This window comes from Melanostigma gelatinosum (genome assembly GCF_949748355.1).
Source record: "Melanostigma gelatinosum genome assembly, chromosome: 12".
Classification (NCBI taxonomy): Eukaryota; Metazoa; Chordata; class Actinopteri; order Perciformes; family Zoarcidae; genus Melanostigma; species Melanostigma gelatinosum.
In genome coordinates, this window is record NC_136645.1 from 3,872,198 (window position 1) to 3,892,225 (window position 20,028).

The 20,028-nt window shown below is 42.0% G+C and overlaps 1 protein-coding gene across 1 annotated transcript in view; it reads right to left on the reverse strand.

Annotated features, from left to right (window-relative positions):
* Positions 1–20,028, reverse strand: part of nrg3a (neuregulin 3a) — a gene marked incomplete at both ends in the record, with an annotated part of 261,760 nt that overhangs the window by 19,120 nt on the left and 222,612 nt on the right. Inside the window, one exon of the mRNA XM_079279940.1 lies at positions 5,541–5,564. Coding sequence (XP_079136066.1) covers positions 5,541–5,564 — 24 coding nt within the window. The remainder of the gene's footprint in view (positions 1–5,540; positions 5,565–20,028) is intronic.

A 20,028-nucleotide genomic window follows, 5' to 3' on the forward strand; every position in this document is an offset into this window, starting at 1 on the left:
CAGGGCCGACGTTGTTTTGATGCTGATCAGCCTGAGTCATCACTTTGGCTTGTTGGCTATAATTATATCATTAGAGGAAGCTGGGGGCTGTCCTACGGGTGCACACTGACGTCGGTTGCAGGGAAGGCAGAGCGACAGACGGACAGAGCGACAGAGAGAGGGATGAGGAAACATAAACAAGAGGAATGAGGAGGGATGAGATATGGATGCAGGATGTTTTCCCTCCTGATGCAGATTTTTTTATTGTTGGATGTTGCAGTTTCCTATATTGAGTTAAAATCTAACCTCACTGAGAAACTGAGCACTCCTTTAAAAAGTACGCCGTCTCTCCAGAGCGGCACAAACCCCAAAATATAATCTGAGTTTAGAATGTGTAGTTTGACAGAATAATCTTTCATCATCATCTCTCAGTGATCATCAGTAGACGAGAGTTTAGATTATATTTGAGTGAAGATTGTTTGAACAGTTTTCACAGGAATCTATCTACAATCTGCAATCACTCCGCGCGGCAACCTGTCAACCGCGCTCTGTTACATAACCTGAGTTCATTTTGCAGGCCATTGTTTGCTTTAAGTTAAGTAAAAAAGAAATTGCCAAATGAATGCAAGAACTTTTTCTTTTTTTTTTGTTTGGGTGTGGGGAATTATTTATTTACTTTATTTATTTACTTAATTTTATTTCATCTATTTGTGTTTTTGTTTTTTTCTTTCTTAACTTGTTATGTCATTTTTTGTAATGTTTAATGTACTGTGTTCTGTATGCTGTCTTGCATTCTTAAAATACTTGGAAAAATAAAATATTCCAAAAAAATGAATGCAAGAACACAAGCACACAGTCTCAGTGAGTGACCAGCAATTATGAAGCATTATGAAACTTGATCTTTAAGTCATATACATTATAAAATGTTTTATAATGCATTAGAAGTACGTTTGTGATGCATTATCGAGATGTGCGTCTTAAAAAGTATTACTGAAGGTTTTCATCCGCATGTTTTTAAGTGCAATCTCTGTTTGAAATGGAAAAATACATCTTTGGACACTGTGTTTGTTTATGGCTGCTGAAGTGACGGAGAACATTAGGGGAAGGAAACCAATGTTTTAAAAGGTGTTTTCAATGGAAGAAAGAGACAAGAGGTGAAAAACTAATTTGAAATTCTAATTTGGGATGACTTCATCCCGCCTCGTCTGCAAAGCTGATCTGAATGTGCAGACACACCGACACACGTGTCAGCTCACGTACACACAAACGAAAAGAAGTTCAGTTTATCACCAAGGGTCAGACTTCCATGTTATATATGCAGGCAGCACGCGTTGTGTGAGGCCAATCATGAATACGCTGCCGAGGTCAAGCAGTGCTTCAGCCTCCCTCCCACGTCCTTGTTTGGACGCACCTCTCTGTATGCACAAACACACTCCCGAGATGTGAATAAATCATGCGGTTCGAGAGAGGGGGAAGCATGTTCGCGAGGTCACATCTTCTCTTTATTTCCACTTCAAACCTCCGGTTCTGACCCGCAGGTCGCTTATTTACAGCAACGTTACAGAACAGTGCGATTCATATTTTACACTGTTGGTGCGACCTTCTTGTGCTGTGTTTGTGGTCCTATACATTCAGAATGTGTCTACAGCTGCCATGTTTCTATACAGGTTAGCTGGATAGAAAGAGAGCAATCATTAAGTGATGGAGCAGGTGGGGAAGTAGACTCGCCTCGCTAATAAAGATCAAAGCGTTTATTGCCTTTTGTGTCATATTAATGACTCGTATTGCTTGATAGAATACCCAGACATAACAATAGTACTTGCTAATGTGCTGATATGGGCCCATCCTCGAATATGTCTAATCCATGTATCGCTGATAAGCCAAATAAATCTCTCTTTCTGACAAGAGCGCTGCAGTCGTCCATCTGTCAGACTGTGTTAAAGGGTCAGTTCAACCACGTTTCAAGAGAAAAGCATCTTGCAGACATTTGGGGTTTTATTTGCTCAGCTTTTAAAACATCTGTGTCTGCTGGATTTCTGCCGCCACATCAACTTAGTGGAAGTGAATTGGAATTTTGTTTGGTCAAAGAACTGAAAAACAATATGAAGGTTACTCAGGATAACTACGGACCACACTGGTTGCGTATTCTCAGGAACTCCTTTCGACTATGATTGTCCAAATCCCAGTTTATTTTATTTATTATGAATTCACTTTAACACGTGTCACATCGCCCCGGAATCGCCCCGGGCTTCATGACATATGAACACAAACAGAGCACACCAACAAAGCACTTAGCAGTGCTACGGCCCATCTTTCTCCATCATTTTCAGCTTCATTTGTATGAGAGTTTGTGACTTTGACCCTGAAATCGAGGCTCCCACTCTGACATTGTTCCATTAGGCTTTCGACATGCATCAACAAATTAAAAAACGATTTTGGATTCTCCATCGGAGCACCATTAGGATATGTCATGTCTTTCCCTTTGTTAGCAGTGCCATGATTGAGAGTCATTCCAGGATTTGCGTCTGATGTTTTGGACATATGGACGAGTCAGACTGCTGGCAGGCACTGACACGGAAACGTCTGTTGCAGATATTAGGTTATGGTTTATTAAATTGTGTTACATTTGTACAATTATGAATTAAACGGTGGCCTCTAGTTTGAGGGCAGTAAAATATAATGTTTAGTGGCAGCACGTTGGAATTGGTTCAAGGTTGACATGGTAGTTGGATGAATGATGGTGAAGAACTGAATGCTACACAAACAAACCCCAGAGGCATATAATGAGCTGTCGATGGTTAGAACCGTAATCACGGATGTGATTGCAGGTCAATAAGGTTTCAGGTTCTGTTAAAATGTGCCGCCTCCAGACGGATCACAATAGTTATAATAAAGCTCATTTCCGCAAGATTAAGGACTAATAATTACATGTGCAATTAATCAAATACGTAATTAGTAACCTGTAGCCTTTGCAGACCTCCCTGACTGTCATAGTCACACAGGATATCTTGGGGGAAGTAACTGCTTCCTTGTCATTCGTTTTCCTCTGAAAGTCCCTCCACACCTGTCAATTTTCCCCTAATTTCATACAGACAGTATTTTCAAAATAAACGTCTGTCTGCACAGGTTTAGGCAAAACAACTACTTGGTTAATATTGGTGTTTTGGTTAAAATAACTACACAGAATTAAGTTATTGAAGTCAACAAGTTACGTGACAAATCAATGTTGACTTGTCGCAGGGTATTAACGGACTCCTGGGTGAAGGATTGGTTTTTGTTTGTCCAATCCGCTCGCCCTGAAGGGTTATTAACGGCCTTTTTACTTCCTAGTTCACTATTTGTGGATTGATTTTGTGGGATATCTACAAATTACAGCGCATTATTTATCGCAGGTATATCTAAAAATGCTCAGGCCTGGCGTCATAGTCGTATATCTATCTACAGGGACATTGAAAGTTTACGGTTGTAATGATTTACAGTCACATAATGCAGAACTACTTTCTTATTTTAGTATTATTTATTGAACAATATTCAGCATTCCTCGTGTCTGTGTCGTATATCAGGGCCAGGAGCAGCCGGGATTGACAGGGATGGATGAAAGAGTCGGATGACATAACCGGAGAGGAGAGGAGGGATCAGAGGACGCAGACGGAGAGAGGGTTCTCCAGCCACTGCCTCACAGCCCTGAGCATTCGACTTTTCACGTGAGCGGAGTGCAGACTGCTGATGGCGGATAAAACCTGTATTTATGCAGGGCCGCCGTGCTACAGTAAGCATGCTCTCTTGCCTGGTCACGGTCCTTTCCTTTATTACCCGGATGGCTTTATTCACCTATTACCATACTGAATATATTCAAGTGACTGCAGGGCTTTTGTTTTGGACGGTTCATTTATTTTTTTCTCGTCTTCTTCTTTGATATTCTCTCTTCCACCTGTAGCAGGTTCACTGCTGCTGCTGCGTGGCCTCCTCAGGTTTCTGGGCATCTGCGGTGAACTAAAGCTGTTTGGTGGTTTAGGCTGAAACACAAGTGGTATCAAAGCTTTGCTGTCATGGCCACTGGACTGTGCAAAACACCTCATTCTAACTTTTTTAGTCTGTACATGACAAATTGCCTTATGTCCCAGTGTGTGTTCTATAGTCTGGAAATTGTACAGCACTGTGGTCGATATGTGTTATATTGTATACTCAAAAATGGGAAATTGGCAATTTCTTAAAAGTCAATGACTATGGCTCACAACACAAAAACAAATCTTTTTTATACAACCAGGTGAAAATGAGTTCATCAATCTGGTTTTACCAAAAACTGAAAAACGAACAGAAATGTTAAAACTCCTCTTTAGTTTCATTTGAATGCTCTGGACCTGGACACGCGATTCTACTTCTGTTACTCTACACTCGTGCACAGAAGGAATGCATTTTATGTTTCTGGCAGCAGCCGTACAGTTGAAAAGAACAAAGCTGCACCTCCAGGAATTCAAAACTCATCCACTAACATCCAGAGATGTTAGCTCAGAAAATGTGGCAGCCTGAACAATGTTGCAGAGGTATAATACCTCTCACTGAATATAAATGAGGAAAAAACCTGCACGATAGCTCTGTGGAAAAGATCATCTGTCACTGCCAAGTTTGCATAGTCTCAGCAAGTTTCCTGAAACTCCGCCCCCCCAAAAAAACCCTATTGTTTGTTTCACTGCAAATGAACAGAACAAAGAAGCACGTCACTGCTTGGTCCTGTGAAGTTTTTACTTTGAGAATGTAGAAGCAGTTACGTCAAACCAGTGGGAGGCCATTTCCACAGATAATCCATTGCTTTTTCCAAACTGTCTGTGTGGAAAGGCCCCAAATTCTACCGAGGGGCTCGAGTTAACAACAAGCCTCCATGTCGTCCACTGGCTCTCCTCAGCTGTGATGCCCGAGACGGAGCCTGCAGGAGAGACGTGACAGCGACGAGGAGGAGCAGCCTCGCAGGCGTGTGCATGGGAAGCACACAAACGTCCAACACACAGCCACTGGAAGAATCTCGAACTCGCAAAAACGAAGGACTTCAGAAACACACTTTTGAACATGTGCCAGTGCATGTGCACGCGCACTAATGAGGTGTGCGTTCGGCAAAAGAGCCAACACCATAAAAAGCTCCCTCACTGTACCCCGCCCGCCACTCTGTTCTCTCTGTTTCCAAGGAGACTGCAGCACATTGGAATTCTGGAGGGACACTTCACGAGCAATTGTGAGGGAAAGAAAGTGAAGGAGGGAGAGAGCGAGAGAGAGAGCGAGAGAGAGAGAGAGAGCGAGAGCATTAAGACAGCGACGGTGCAGAAAATAATGACATATAATTACACATGTGTATGGAGAGGGATGAAGACAGTGTGTAATAGTTAATCCACTGCAGAGCATGAGGGTGTGAATGTGAATGTGAATACAGACGCTGTTTGTTTCCACGTCAAATTATATAATGACGCCATATGTGATGAGGCACGTCATGGACGGTTGATCCAATATGAAGCCCTGTGATGTTCACAGTCGTGACTCATGCAGATTTGAGACAAGAAAAGCTTCCTTACCCATAAACTCGATGCCCAAGTGATCTGTTGTTTCAAATGGGAGGTGGAAGGGGAGAGAGAGAGAAAATCAAGTTATTATTAAGAATAGTGTGCATTGGCATTGTGTCACAGCGGATAGCCAGATCATCGCTGGCTTGTTGTCCTTTCATGTAAACTGCTGTATCGGTATTTTATCCGCTGTCACATGGAGTCAGAAGGCACATGCTCGTAATATTACAAGAAATGACACATACACACATACACAGACACACATACACGCGCTTGATCCACTGTATTTGTGAGGACCCCCAGTAACAATATTGCATTCCCTTATCCTAATCCCTACCTGACCTAAACCGGAATACTACTTCTGTTTCAGGAAAAAGGAGATGTTTCACAACAGAGATTTCAAATAGTCATGCACAAATCAAATTATGGCCGCATTGGAATCAAAGTCTGATGACATTTTGGGAGTTTGTTTGTTCATGTTGCTCGGTCACTGTCAGTCAAATTGGATCGAAACACACCTACACAGTCCTGTTGAATAGCAGCTGATCATTTTAACTCTCAATATATAATTCATAAAAGTGTTTCGAAAAAATGTTCTAGAGAAATGGAAAGTATCAAAATCAGAGCTTCTTTTTTATTCAACACCTTTCATTTCATTGTCAAAACCCGGGGCCTACATTACCCACAATGCAACGTGACTTCATGTTTTGCTAGTAGTCCACTCTAAAAGCCTGAAACACAAGGTGGTCCTCACAAGGATAGAAGTATAAGAGTACACTTGAGCCACAATTATATTTTTGTAGCAGTTTTACAGCCAATCATTTAAAGTGTGTAGTTGCTAGGTGTCTGCTGTTAAAATAAACATTGAACATAATTATGCAAATGTTTCCATTGTAGTGCAATGTGGTGCAATTCCACTCATGCAAAAAATGAAGACCTTCCAGGTTAAACATTGTTTTATTATTTTTACTGTTATTTTGCGACTACAGTACTGAATGAGGGAAATTTGTTGTCATTGTTTCGTCACTAAAACTCTGCGTCTGGCTTTAATAAAAAGAGAAAGAAAGAATGAAACAATTGAATTGAAATGCAGCTTTGAAGAGCTGCAGTTTTAAGACAATCATCGCTAGAGTGAGTTGGATCCCCTTGGCCCTAAAGGACTAGAAATATAACTCACTGACTGTAAGAAAATAATCTTGAGGAAGCGCTGATGTCAGTGGTGTCACCGCTGGCTTTTACAGCACTGACAGTGACTTCATCTCCTGAGTGGCCCTGCCCTACATCGTAGAGTGGGTGAGCTAGTCTTTCTAATGCGAAAGGCTGTGTCCAATCTGCCCCCAATCTTATCTGGCAATGTTAGCCTGGATGTAAGCGGATCATTTTTCACTTCACCAATGACCCAGAGACCTCTCTCCACTGCCTTCTTGATTTCTCAGTTCAAAAACACCTGGGATGCTGGACAGGAGAAGATGCTACTCTCACATGAAAGCTTTGAGAAAATAAATCTAAATTCAGGTTTTTACAAATATTTGTCAACCACTGACAATTTGATTGGAGCTCTCAAAGGAAGTCCACAACGTGTCATATTTAAAACAATGTAGAACATCAACATATCGACGGCTGAAGACGAAACCCCTTGGATGGTTGTTAAACATAACATTCCTACAAAAAATAATAAATCCAAGATTGCACAAAGCAAACCAATGAAACCAAGAGCGTAGAACTTCAGGGAAGACTAAAAACTACCACAATAATAAAAATCGGAGAAAAGACAACGTCGTCTAATCCCACAAGCAATTAAGATTTATTTGTATGGAGATAAATGCCACGCCTTTTATTTGATATGTACATAAAGAATAAAGTGAAGAATAAACCAGGGCAGCTTTGTTTTAGTCAAAAAAAGAAAAAAACCATCCCCCCTTTAATGTGATTGTTAGTTTACCTAAAAAGGGATTTTGTTGCCTCAACCTAACTTCCTGTGAAGACATTAGTTGATTTTGAAAAGATACTATGCATGTAATGTGTGTCACAACGACCAAAGCAGACACTGGAGGGGTAAGTAGAGCGCTGTAGTTTGAAACGTAGGGCCACCGACCGAGCATCGGTATTTGAGGAGCTGGCAGTGAGATCGTGACGGTCCTCAGTGTGTCGGTTAGCATGCTCAATTTAGTCGATATCTCTGCAACACAAAACGTGTCTCTGACATAACTTTGACACTGTAACCTCTTCACATCCTGTTAATGTTAACATCTTACACATTGCACCTTTAAACCTGAAATACAAAAGCAAAACTTCAAATATTAGATGTAGTTGCCTCTTGTTTGTTTTGGAATTTATCAAGAAACATGGGTGCCTGTTTGCAGGAACTAGGAGTTTCCTTTTTAAAGTACCATCCTTTGTCTTCATTTGCTGCATAGTCATATTTATAATAACAACACAACTGCATGTATATGTGTAGCCTCTGTGGCCCCGCTGACCTCGACAGAGCCAAAGGAAAACACCAGTGCTATCTGTCTTGTGAAATTCTGCAGTTTTGCAGCCCTTTGGGTAGAGCTATAAGTGCTGCTATACTGCAAGGGTTAGAAACTCAATTTCCCATGGAGCTCAATGAGTAGAGCCCAGCACTAAAGCTGCCACGGTTAGGGATTTCATTTGCTGTGTAGCTTGGTGGGTAGAACATATATCAGCACCACTACTGTCAGGATATGAGCTTCAACTCCCATTGGGGCCACCCATACTCAAGATGTATGCACTCCTGCTACTGTAAACCACTTTAGATGGAAGAGCCCACCAAGTGTCATATGCTTAATACGCTCTGTGGAAACTGATGGCCATTGAATCATTAGGTTGGCAGACTGATACCACTGGAGATGCCACATCGGAGTCCAAAAACAGGCTGGAAACTTTCCAACACTGGGAGATACATCCTCACAAAAAAGGTTTACGAAAGCGAGGCACACAATGAGGAAGCTAGAGTTCTGACTCATGATAATGTTGAGGTGAAAGACATCAGCATTTGCCGCTATAGCATTTGATAGTATACAAACTATATCTACTCAGAGGGCGGTTTCACTGAGCAGTGGTGGAAGAAGTATTTAGACCATTTACCAAATACTATAATAATACTATAATAACAGTAATAAGTCCTGCATTCAAATACCTCAACCCACAGAACTTTATTCTGAAATGCCAGAGGAGATCTTTAAGTTTTTGAAGATACTAAATATATCATACATCATCTGAATTATTATGGAAATTAGTATAAATGATGCACAAGAAATCGAGAATACTTCCATGTGATGAACTAGTGCAATCACTAAAACAGTCTAAAGTCTTGCATTTCAATTTTTCACTTTGTGTGAACACAATGACAAAGTAGCTGCAATCAAGCTGGAACATGCAGAGAATATAAGTGACACACTTGAAACGAATGGAATAAGAACGTTCTGTAAGCTCATTTGTTATTATTACTGACATGTGCGGTGGCCGTTCGGGGCGCGGCCGTTCGAGGCGCGTACCCTTTAAATCATCGAGAACCGCTCATCGACTCCAGGACGTGAAAAAGAGTTTAGTTATAATGTCGATATCCAGCATCCAGCGGCAAAAGTGAACTTGCAGTTAATGAGCCGCGGCCTGTAAAGGCCCACTGTGGATGACACGCTCGACTCAGTCTTCAGGTAATAGTCATGTATACGATGTATTCCCGTTCAGTGCCGTTACCGCTGCTGTAGATCTGTATATGAAGGCGTAAAGCCCACTGAAATGTCCCTGAAACCTCCAATCCTTCTCATTTGCAATCTTCTTGGCAACTGAATGACGGACCTGGAGGAACTAAGCAATCCAATGTGGCATTTGACATGAAAAGAGGTACCCCATACTGTGTGTGTGTGTGTTCTACTCTGCGGCCTGAAGAGGAGGCAGGTGTGGGTGGCAGGGAGTCCTGTCACCGTATACTTCCCCTCCCTGTGGATCCACACATGGTGATGGGGATAGGCTGGATATGTGTGTTCTCCCTGCTGACTTCCACCTCTGGCGTGAGCCTCACAGTTTGCCTGCAGGGTCCAGAACTTAGAATCCACCCAGTCCACCGAGTTGATTCCGTCTAATATCCGGCAACCTCACGACGACGAATTAGCCGACCTCCACTGGCTGACTTGCAGACGACACTCATTTGAGAACACTACTGTATGTTTTCAATGTTGCCTTGAGTATATAATTATGAAACTACATGCACCATGACGCATCACAGTTATCAAGTTGTCAATGAAAGAAAGAGATGACAGCTTATGAATAGAGAGAGAAACTCAAAATGAACCCTTTCACACTCACTAATCATCTTCTGATGAATGCAGACGCTGATCAACGCGCTGACGCCGTCTCACTGAACCGCAGTCATCAACACGATTGTCTTTTTAATTGACGGATTGAGGCTGGTATCTCTGGGACTTACCAATACTGCTGCTGATTAATGTCGTTTCCATCAAGAAGGAAAATGTCAGCCTCAAATGCTGATTATGTTTCTTTGGCACAATGAATTACATGTGGTGTCCTGCAAGGCTTAGTGCTCGCCTCGGGATATTCTGTTAGTCGCTCTACTTTTGTCTCTTCTGGGGACAAGAGGCTTTGTTTCTGGGGCTTCCGGTGTAGCCAGCGGATATCCGGGCAAAGTCTTTCCTTTCCGTGCGCTGCTCGTTGTCCGATTAAAAAAAACTTGAGACGAGAGACTAGAGATGGAGTTGATGGAGTTGAGAGATGATGCATACAACCAGTTTGTTTCACGAGTAGCCAGTTTACAAGCTAAGTTCAAACCAATAAAAAGCTAAATCATCACCAGACGATAGCGGTGGGTTCAGAGGTTGCATTCAGGCCGATGCGCATGGGCTGTTTACTTGCATTCAACCTAAACCTCCTTGGACATGATTATTACTGCTCGGACCGATGTCTTGTCCTTGTCTTGTCCTGTTGCCTCCAGATTCTGCATGTGAATCTGTTTGTAGAGAATAGGTGTCATGCATACAAGTGCTCAGCCACTATTGGGAAATCAAACACCAATGAAAAGCATATATTCATTCTATTATATAGTTGGATTATACAAAGCAAGGCTTGTATAATCCAACTAGGTGAATAAGCAGATACTGTATGCAGGCCATTTTACATTATAGCATTCACATCATCATACAAAGAGAGAATAAACCCAAAATAGTCTTCAGTCTCTTGGGAGCCCCATTTGATAACATTAAAAACTCAGCATCCGACGGTTTTCACCTCATTTCACTCTTTGCATGCTGCACTTATTAAGATGTTTCTACTTTACAAATCCTCCTGTGTTCGCCTTGTTTCACACAGATAATGTTGCCGCTTTTGTGCCCTGCAACACACACACGCTTCATCTCTTTGACATCCCCTCCGTCAGATAAAAAAGAAATGATTCTCCAGATGGGCATGAGGGAGTGATTGCATCATGTTCACATCTCAGACTGGCTGTTGGCTTCGCTCACCATGTGTCCAGAACAGAGAATACGCCGCGTGCTATTTCCAATTCGTGCCCGGCACTCTTTGGAGAGCGGGAAAGTAAATGTATATTTTGACAGATGGCGGATCTGAAGGAGCGGAGGGGGAAACTAAATGAGCGCCCGGGCAGTGTCCACCGTTCAGCCTTGATGAAATTCAATATGGATAAGTCATGCAATCACGCGATGCAACGGAGCGTCTGGGTGTCAAACGTTGTCTCTCTTCTGCTCTGCATTACAAACTGTTTTGTTGTTGACGAGGTTTTTGCAGGCGAATCGATCACAGCTTGTTTTCGTGAAGTGAAGTAAATGGAAATGTGACAACAAGCACTTAATACTGTTGCTATTATCAATACCAGCAGTATTTGTATTTAGCAGTCATAATATGAATGGGCTTTAACACCAAAAGGCTTATTTGTATGTATAGAAGCAAAGCAATGCATTTGAAACATTTATCTCATGCCACTGACAACGCTACTGACTGCTGCCTCGAGGTTTGCACCCTGCGGATAAAATCCCTGATTTTACCCTCGTCTGCAAACGTTGTCTTGAGCAGAAAATAAGACATGCACACAACTGTCAGCAGCTAAGACAACAGTAGCATTCAGCCCAAAAGTGGTTTCGCTGTTCGACTTGCTCTCCTAAAAAGTGTCCTGAGCTGAGAGCAGCATCCTGCAGCACGCCACAGCCTGACAGACTAATGCCTGCGTGTGTGTACACAAACTATCAATCAGTCTATCAATCAGGAAACACAAACGATCAATTTGTCTCTGTCTTTGTTTAAATTTGACCCCTTTCATCATTTCATCATTTTGTTCTCTCTCGCCTTTGTTTTACTGCCTTTTTATTTTTGTTTTTTTGCCCGCAGTAGTTGCTATGGCAACAAGGTATCGGTATCTTTCTGACCCGACAGAAGCTCTTTCGTCTGAGCTGCCTGCTCTGCATCCGTAAATCAGACAACAGGCCCGGGGAGGATGATCTACTCACGGCTTACTTTACTCCTTAGAGAGAGACAGAGACAGAGACAGAGAGAGACAGAGACAGACAGAGACAGAGAGAGAGAGAGACACAGAGACAGAGACAGAGAGAGAGACAGACAGAGAGAGCGAGAGAGAGACAGAGACAGAGACAGAGACAGAGACACAGAGAGAGACAGAGAGAGCGACAGAGAGGGAGAGAGAGACAGAGAGGGAGAGAGAGAGAGACAGCGAGGATGAGAGAGAGCGAGAGACAGAGACAGACAGAGAGAGAGAGAGACACAGAGAGAGACAGAGACAGACAGAGAGAGAGAGAGACACAGAGAGAGACATAGAGAGAGACACAGAGAGAGAAACAGAGAGAGAGAGAGACACAGAGAGAGAAACAGAGAGAGACAGAGAGAATCAAAGGTGTGATTGGAAGGGGTAATTATCACCAATTCTGCAGTTCTTCAAAGCTATTTTAGAATATTAAGTTGTTTGGTTTGGTGACACATTCTCTGCACAGCTCAGTCCCTCATCAACACTCTCAGCAGCCTTGTTTCCAGCAGCTGTTTTTACCAAACTAATTCTGATAAACCCGCCCAGCACCAGACAGCAGACAGGAGAAGTTAGCAACTAGCAGGTGAAGAACATGAACGATGAGGAGGAGCTGAAAATAAAGTGAGTTTTGGACTTAATCAGGTGGGCAGAACCATGACTCCGAATGAATAACGTGTTAAACAGATACAGTATGCGAATAAGCTATTTATTACTAATATATCAGCCATGTCAAGCTGATGGGTTGAGCTATGTAATTTGAAATAGCAGTTTAAAGATACTATGTGCACAATAAAATAAAACATCTGTGCATTTGGGTTTAAGGATCAAAGAGTGATCAGCAGTGAGGTTCAATTTGATGACTTTTTGAAAGGAGTTTGGTTGAACATACACAAAACAATTCTGCGCTCATTCTAAATGCTTTCTCTTTCCCCCTGTACCCTCTTTCAGTCTCTCGAGGATTCTGCACCGTCTTTTGTGTGAAAACCTCACTTCATCAGTGCATTAAGATGTAGATTAACTACAGTTCAATACAATGGCAGCTTCACAGATCCAGCAAATATTACCCACATCCTTGCATTACGCCCATTCATCCTCTGTGATCCAGGTGGGAGTTCAGCCCATTGGACACCAGCAAATGCACAGTCACTGCTCGGGTTTTTTCTTCTGGCTTAAAATGCACCTCCATTCGACAGTAACCTCTCTCAAATTACTTCCTGTTCGCCGCATTAAAGCAAAGTGACGGAAAATGAGACGGAGCGGTCCGACCATACAAGACTACTTTTAACCGACTTTCAGTTATTGTGTTGAAATCATTTTCTCTCTCAAATGAATTGTCTGAGGCTTTTGGTGCAGCAAAAGGACTGATGTTGTTTTGGGGCCTTGAAGTTAAATGGGTCTGAAGTGTATTCAGAAATATGCGTGTTTCTGAGAGCTGGGAGAAAAGTTCTGTAAAATCTACAGTGCAGAAAACATTTTAAATGTCAAATAATGGTGGTGAGTTGGAAGTTTTAACATTTGGCTTGAGATGGAATTCAGTATTTCAGACTCTAACTGGTCCAATCTTATAATCCGTGCTGTTGAACAGGAAGAACAACTTCTGAGTCAACGTGGGAACGCCTACAGGGAGCTGTCAATCATCATCAGGGTCGCATCGCTGACAACACATCATCTCTGGCCCTCAGGCTAAAACCTGCACACACGCACGCACACGCACAGGCTTTTTCTTCACCTTTTTTCATTCTGTAACACCTTGTACCCTTTTTATATTTTTATATTCTGCCATTATGCATCATCAGCTTGTAATGTTCAGTGTGTTCCTGGTGTTATTCCGTGATTCGATGCAATTTATCATCTTGATGTACCCACTTTTCCTCACCAGGCCTTGTCCACTTACTGCAGCTTGTGCTTTTTGCGTAATTTCTTCCCAGAATGCCTTTGAAATACATCAATAAAACAGATGTGAGCTTGTTGCTAAGCTGCAGGCAAAAGTGTAGGTGGAAGGAGTAACCGCTCCAGTTAACCAGCAATAGAATAAAAGCAAGCGTGTTTTTCAGCTTTGGAAAGAGCACAGCATGGGTCCTTTGTTCAAAACCCAGAATGTAAGGTGGATGCATTGAAGCTCATGTTAAAGAATAGCAATTGATTGAATATATTCTGCAATCAAGCGTTATTCAGTCTGTCGGGTATAGGGCTACGATGATGGATGTAAACGAAGCAGCTCACGCTCAACCTGTAAAAATAAATTGTGTAACTGACTACTTCATTGCTTTCATTTCAATAATTTAATTTCTTGCTGTATTTTATGTCCATAAGTCACCATATACATTGCTGCTCCCTGCGCTGCAATTCATCAATATTACACATCGTTGGAACTGAATTTATAAGCTGACAGTTGGTTTAAATACACTAACCTGAGAGCATTCAGTCAGCTTCATGATGTTGTATCACGACAATAAAACATATATCATGATGGCGTGTGAGTTTAAGGACTTCATCAGCACCCTAAACTTTGCCCCTCCAGTGAGTAGGTTAAAGTAACATGTTCTATATGCATTATAAACATACTTATATACTTGTTTTTTTCACTTAGAGCCAACAATGAACACTATGGCAGTGATTATAATGCATTATAAAAAGAAATTATTAAATTATAAAATAGATTTTTTTTTTTATTTAAAAAAATATATAAATAGCTTTGTGATTCTGTTTAGGCCAGCAGAGAAGGCCTTGCAGGCCCTGACGGCCCGCCATATAATCATACGGTGCTACATGCAGATTATAAAACATTAAGTATGTTTATTATACATTATAGACATGGGCGTCACAGAAAATGTTAGAGACTTCACATTTTAAGAAGTACAGGACTGACTCCATGCAAATTGCAGAAGTGTAAAGGAGAAATTGAGCCAGCCAGACTCTAGATGCAGCAGAGGAAGGTCAGCCAGTGTATCATTGAAGCCTCTGGGGCTTTTGGAAACCAGGAGGAAGGAAGGAGAGAGACCGAGAGGAGGGTGGCTCGCTGGCAGGCTTTGCAAGGATGAATGAGTAAGAGAGGGGGAGGTAGGGAAGAGTAAACTGTTCCCAAAAGCAAAGCAAGGAAGAAGGCGGCAGGAGTGAGGATTATGAGAGAGAGAGGGAGACAGAGAGGGACAGGGCACGTCAAAAGAGAGTTTACGTAGTTCTGTTCAGTGATAAGATGAGTTTTAGTAAGCAACGCCTGGAGGGCATGGAGGTCTGACAGAGAAAGAGAGAAGAGAGAGGCTGGATGGAGACAGACAGAGGGCAACCAGGGCAGGACACTTGTCATGTAGTTAAGTCACATCGGGTTCGAGACAGCCCCCCCCGCCCGCCTCTCTCTTTCTGTCCATCATTCCTTGTGCTCTCTATTTCTTTACCGGGAATAAAGTTAAAATGCCACATAAACAACCAATCCCACTACGATATCTCTGATGCTGCCAGTGATTTAAATCGGTCATGGTGTTGTGCTCACGGGCGACTCCTGCTTGTGAAATCACAGAGACAATCTCTTCTAAAATCCAAACAAAAATGGCAACAAGTGCAGATGAGATCAAAACATCTGTACCAGTTGATGTAAGTCAACAACGATTAAAAGTAGAGACCCTGTCCTTTTCCTGAATAACAGCGTGAAGGTGAGGATGGGAGTTTAGCAAAACGTAGCGACCAGGTGACATCGCTGGTTGGTTTCAACCAACCCACCGAGCTGCATAGCAGCCCTACAAATGAAGACCTTTCTTCATCTGATGTGGCAAAAGTTATGTGCTCCTCTCGACAGATACTGCAGCTTCTGAGCAGACTGACAGTGACGGAGAAAGGGTGGCAACACTGTACAAACAACGGAAAAAAAGTGACTTCACTGAAACCCTGAAGCCGGAACCAACTATTTCATAATGACATCACAAGAAGATGTACATAGTTACATTGTGTGTTTATAACTTGTTGAGTATACCAACCAGTCAATCCAGAATGATGGTGGTGCAAGAAAGGTAATCTGGGGATAGCCGGAGCTATTTTTATCTCCCCAGCAGTAAAGGACTCTTGTTCCTCTTAGTGCAGTGCAGTTTAACATGGTCATGCAACCAGAGCAGTGATCCTTGATCAGTTCTCTTGTTCCCAGAGGTTTAATGACTGCAGGCCCTGGAGTGGATCCATAGCTAGGTGGAGCAAAGGCACAGCAGCGTATCCTAATGTACCCGGACACCCGTCTCCATTTAGGCTGGGCTGAGGGGGCGGAGGGATCCATGGTGCGATGAGCTCAGCCTTATAAAGAGAAAGGGAGACGGGCAGGAGGGTTGACTGGAGGGCTGTGAGGTAGAACAGATCAGTGTAGACGAGTGGCAGTTGATTCTTTTTTTGTACTAACTCTTTGGGTTATTTATCAGCGTATACTTTATGTACTCTGGTATTCATTTAAATCATTTTGATATTTTAATGCTGCAGTGAATTTTGGTGAGGGGTGCGAGCTTGTCTTTCAAGTTTGTTTTGTCAAGGCCGGTGCATATAAATAAACAGATACGTACGACACATTTATTTAAATGATTTTATCGTCATTGTTTTGCAAATTGTTTTGATGTGCTGTACAAATAAAGCTTTTCCTACATACCTACTCTGTTTCACATCTCCGACACTCAGAGACACACTCTACCAGTTTTACAGTCAACAAATCTAAGAATAAAATGAATAAGACACATAAAACTAGTCACAGATGGACTGTAAATGTGTAAAGTAGGTATAACGTACACTGTATTTAGATACGGCCATCAAATACCTCCTTAGTTTAGTTATTGTTTGAGGTTTTTACTCAAACATCCAAATCAGAAAAATAGTGAGACCTCTTTAAGATGAATTTAAAAATGCAGACTGATTTTTGCTTTTATTTATACAAGAATGATTAAAATGCTTCATTCATAAACATATTCTTTGATAAATATTTTAAGGTTTAATGTTCTCTTTAACATCACAAAGGGAGTGGTGCGATGTGGCTTTTATTATTCTCCATACATAATTCAAGCGTTCTCACACCAGTAGATACTTCTGTGTTCCACCATGTAAAGTGCTGTTGGTGAGTAATAAGAAACAGAGAAAAATATGAATCAATAGGCAGTGAGAAGCATTTAAAGATGAGAAGAGTGTTTGTATAACGGGGGAAAAGAGACAGAGAGAGACTAAATATTCTGACACTCTGGACGCTTCTATCTGTACAGAGAAGATTTGTAGAGATGGATCTCACTGAACACACACACACACACACCCACACACACACACACACACACACACACCTGAATCAAAAGTAGTCACACCGAAAGAAACGGCAACAGAATAAATATAGACATATAAAATGACGCAAGGCTGCAACAACCATATTTTGTTGCCCTACCTTGCAGCAAGAAGGCACTGAAATAATGTAACAACAATTGTAATAGTTTTATTGTTTTACATAATTATGCTGCTTAAATAAATGATCCCGAACAAAATGTAATGCATCCAAGTGAAGCGGAGGTTATCACACAAAACGTCGATTTCACCTTTTCATGCTGTTTGTGCATTTCTGTACATTTTCGACATTGTCATTGAATATAAAATACTGATTTCAGCCAAGAAGTTGATGTGGAGTTGTTGAGTGCTAAAAATAAAGATAATGTCATGTGAACTTTTCAATATATGAACACATATAGCTGGATTTAATTCCACAATAAATGTGCTGCTTTTACAATACTCCACATTATGTCCTGATGCACTTTTAAAAAGCAGTTAACACATTCGAGTTGGACACGTCCTTATCTCTGGAATAAACTGCTGACACAAGGGCCAGTTTTGATTGTTGGTTGGCTAAAAAGGTATTCATGACGTCACACTTTTTGGCTGTGAATATTCACTCAGTCTCATCCAGAGGCAGCGGGACAAACACATTCACAGCATGTTTCTTTGTGCGCTGGCTCGGCTGGACTCGCAGGTCATCCTGGTGATGTGCCATCACCCTGTTCTGTGCAATGCAACGCGCTGCATCCCTCGATTACAATGTTTACAGCTTGTGATTGCTCTGCTAAATATTTACTCATCACCTACATGACGTCGAAGGTGACGTCACTTCCTTTTCTCTGGGCTGAGTTTTTTGGGTTACATAAAATAAATAAAACCATGACGAAAATGCTGATTGGTCTGCTTTGCAACAACACTGCAGTTTCATACAGAAGTTATAAATTGCTATACGAAGTTATTACAGAAGCCAGGCAAACAACAACTAACTCCAATCTCCTAAGCTTTAGATGTCATTTGTTTTCACATACATCAGATCGTTAAAAATAGTACGTGTTTGATTGACAAAACAAACTACTTTATTCATTTTTAGCAGTTTTCTCTCTTCATGAGCCGTTATTTCAGTCTGTAATAAGAATAATATAGTTAGGGAGTGGAGGAGGAGAGAGTGTCTTTCAGCAATAAACACATTTTAATTGTCACATTTTAGGCTGAAAATCTCTGTGCATTGGGTAGAAATGTAGTTTGATGTCAGATATATTTACATAATTTCCACTTTGTCTCGAACAATTTGTATGATAAATCCTTTCTACAAAGCATGAAATATTCTAATCATAAACTGGCTTCTTGAATAATGCATTTGCAATGCACAATAAACGCAGATGCAAATAATTATGAAAATAAAGAAAAACACTGGCTGCCATTAAAAACAGTATATTTACACACCGCACTTTGACTAATCTGAGCACAGTACGAGTACAGAACTCAAACCCGCAAACTCCCTTAAATATTCAATAAATGGAAAGAAGGTAAACACGACAGCAGATTGAGAAAGAGACAAACATGAAGAATAGACAGAGACAAAGAGAGGAAGCACGCTTTGTGCTACTGTGCCTCTCCCGGCCTGCCATGCTTGCCCAGTTATTAATGACCTGTGACTGGAGGGTGGGTGCAAGCAGCGAGCCCACCAGCCTGCACTTCTCTGCAATAATCTGCATCCCACTGCCATATTCTTCATTCAGCACCAGCTGACAAGACCCATATCTCACTCTAAATTGGGCCTTCCAGATCCATTATGGCCCGTATGTGACCACAGCCAAAAGTCTTGATCAGACGCTGGATGGTAACGCTGGACGATACGTACGAGAAAACAATGCCGTGTAGTGTGGAGCAAACAACAGAGATACCGCTTTTGATATTCAACCCAAAACATTTGCTATCGCCGGATGAATTGCTGCAATCAATATGAGTTTACGTTCGTTTCTCCCCCTCTCTCCTCTCTCCTGATTGCTCGCTGTCCCTGCTCGTTGCAATAGACGGGCTGAAGGTAAATTGGCCTCAGCAATCAGCATCCATCAAGCTCCACTGTAATAGTCAATTTTGCGTTTGCCACTGATTTCACCCGCAGAGGGAGGGCTATCGTTTTAGAGGACAATATAGCCCCATGTGTGTGTTTGTTTGTCCATTTAAAAAGAGATAAATGCAGAATGGATTCGGTCGTTGTAGGCAGAGGGAAATATGAAGGAGAGGGTTAGCTATTATCGCTAATGCTAGCCAGAAAGCACAATGCACCTGATTCACTTTGATCAAGCTGTAGACTCTGGCACAAGTCCAATATTCTTCATTCACTTAACTTGATTCAATGAATTGCGTCTAATGAAATGTACGCAGGGATGACAGAAATACATCCAGGAATCCATATGTGTCATCCGGTCTTCACTTTCACCAGCTGCACTCACAGGAATAGCAGCCGCGATAACGCTGTTCAGTACCTCTGTGATGGTTGACGGCGGTTAAACAAGCTGCGAGCTCTGATGTTGGGCGTTCGCTGTGCTGAGCCAGGTGGAGGCCGAGCGTTGGTCGAGATGGCGAGCGAGCCTGCCGCTAATTAACCTCTGCCCATACGTGTGTGTTTCAATGGAAGCTGACGGGAGAGGGGTGTCGGTAGCAAACTGCCAACGCGCTGCTGTGCACCTG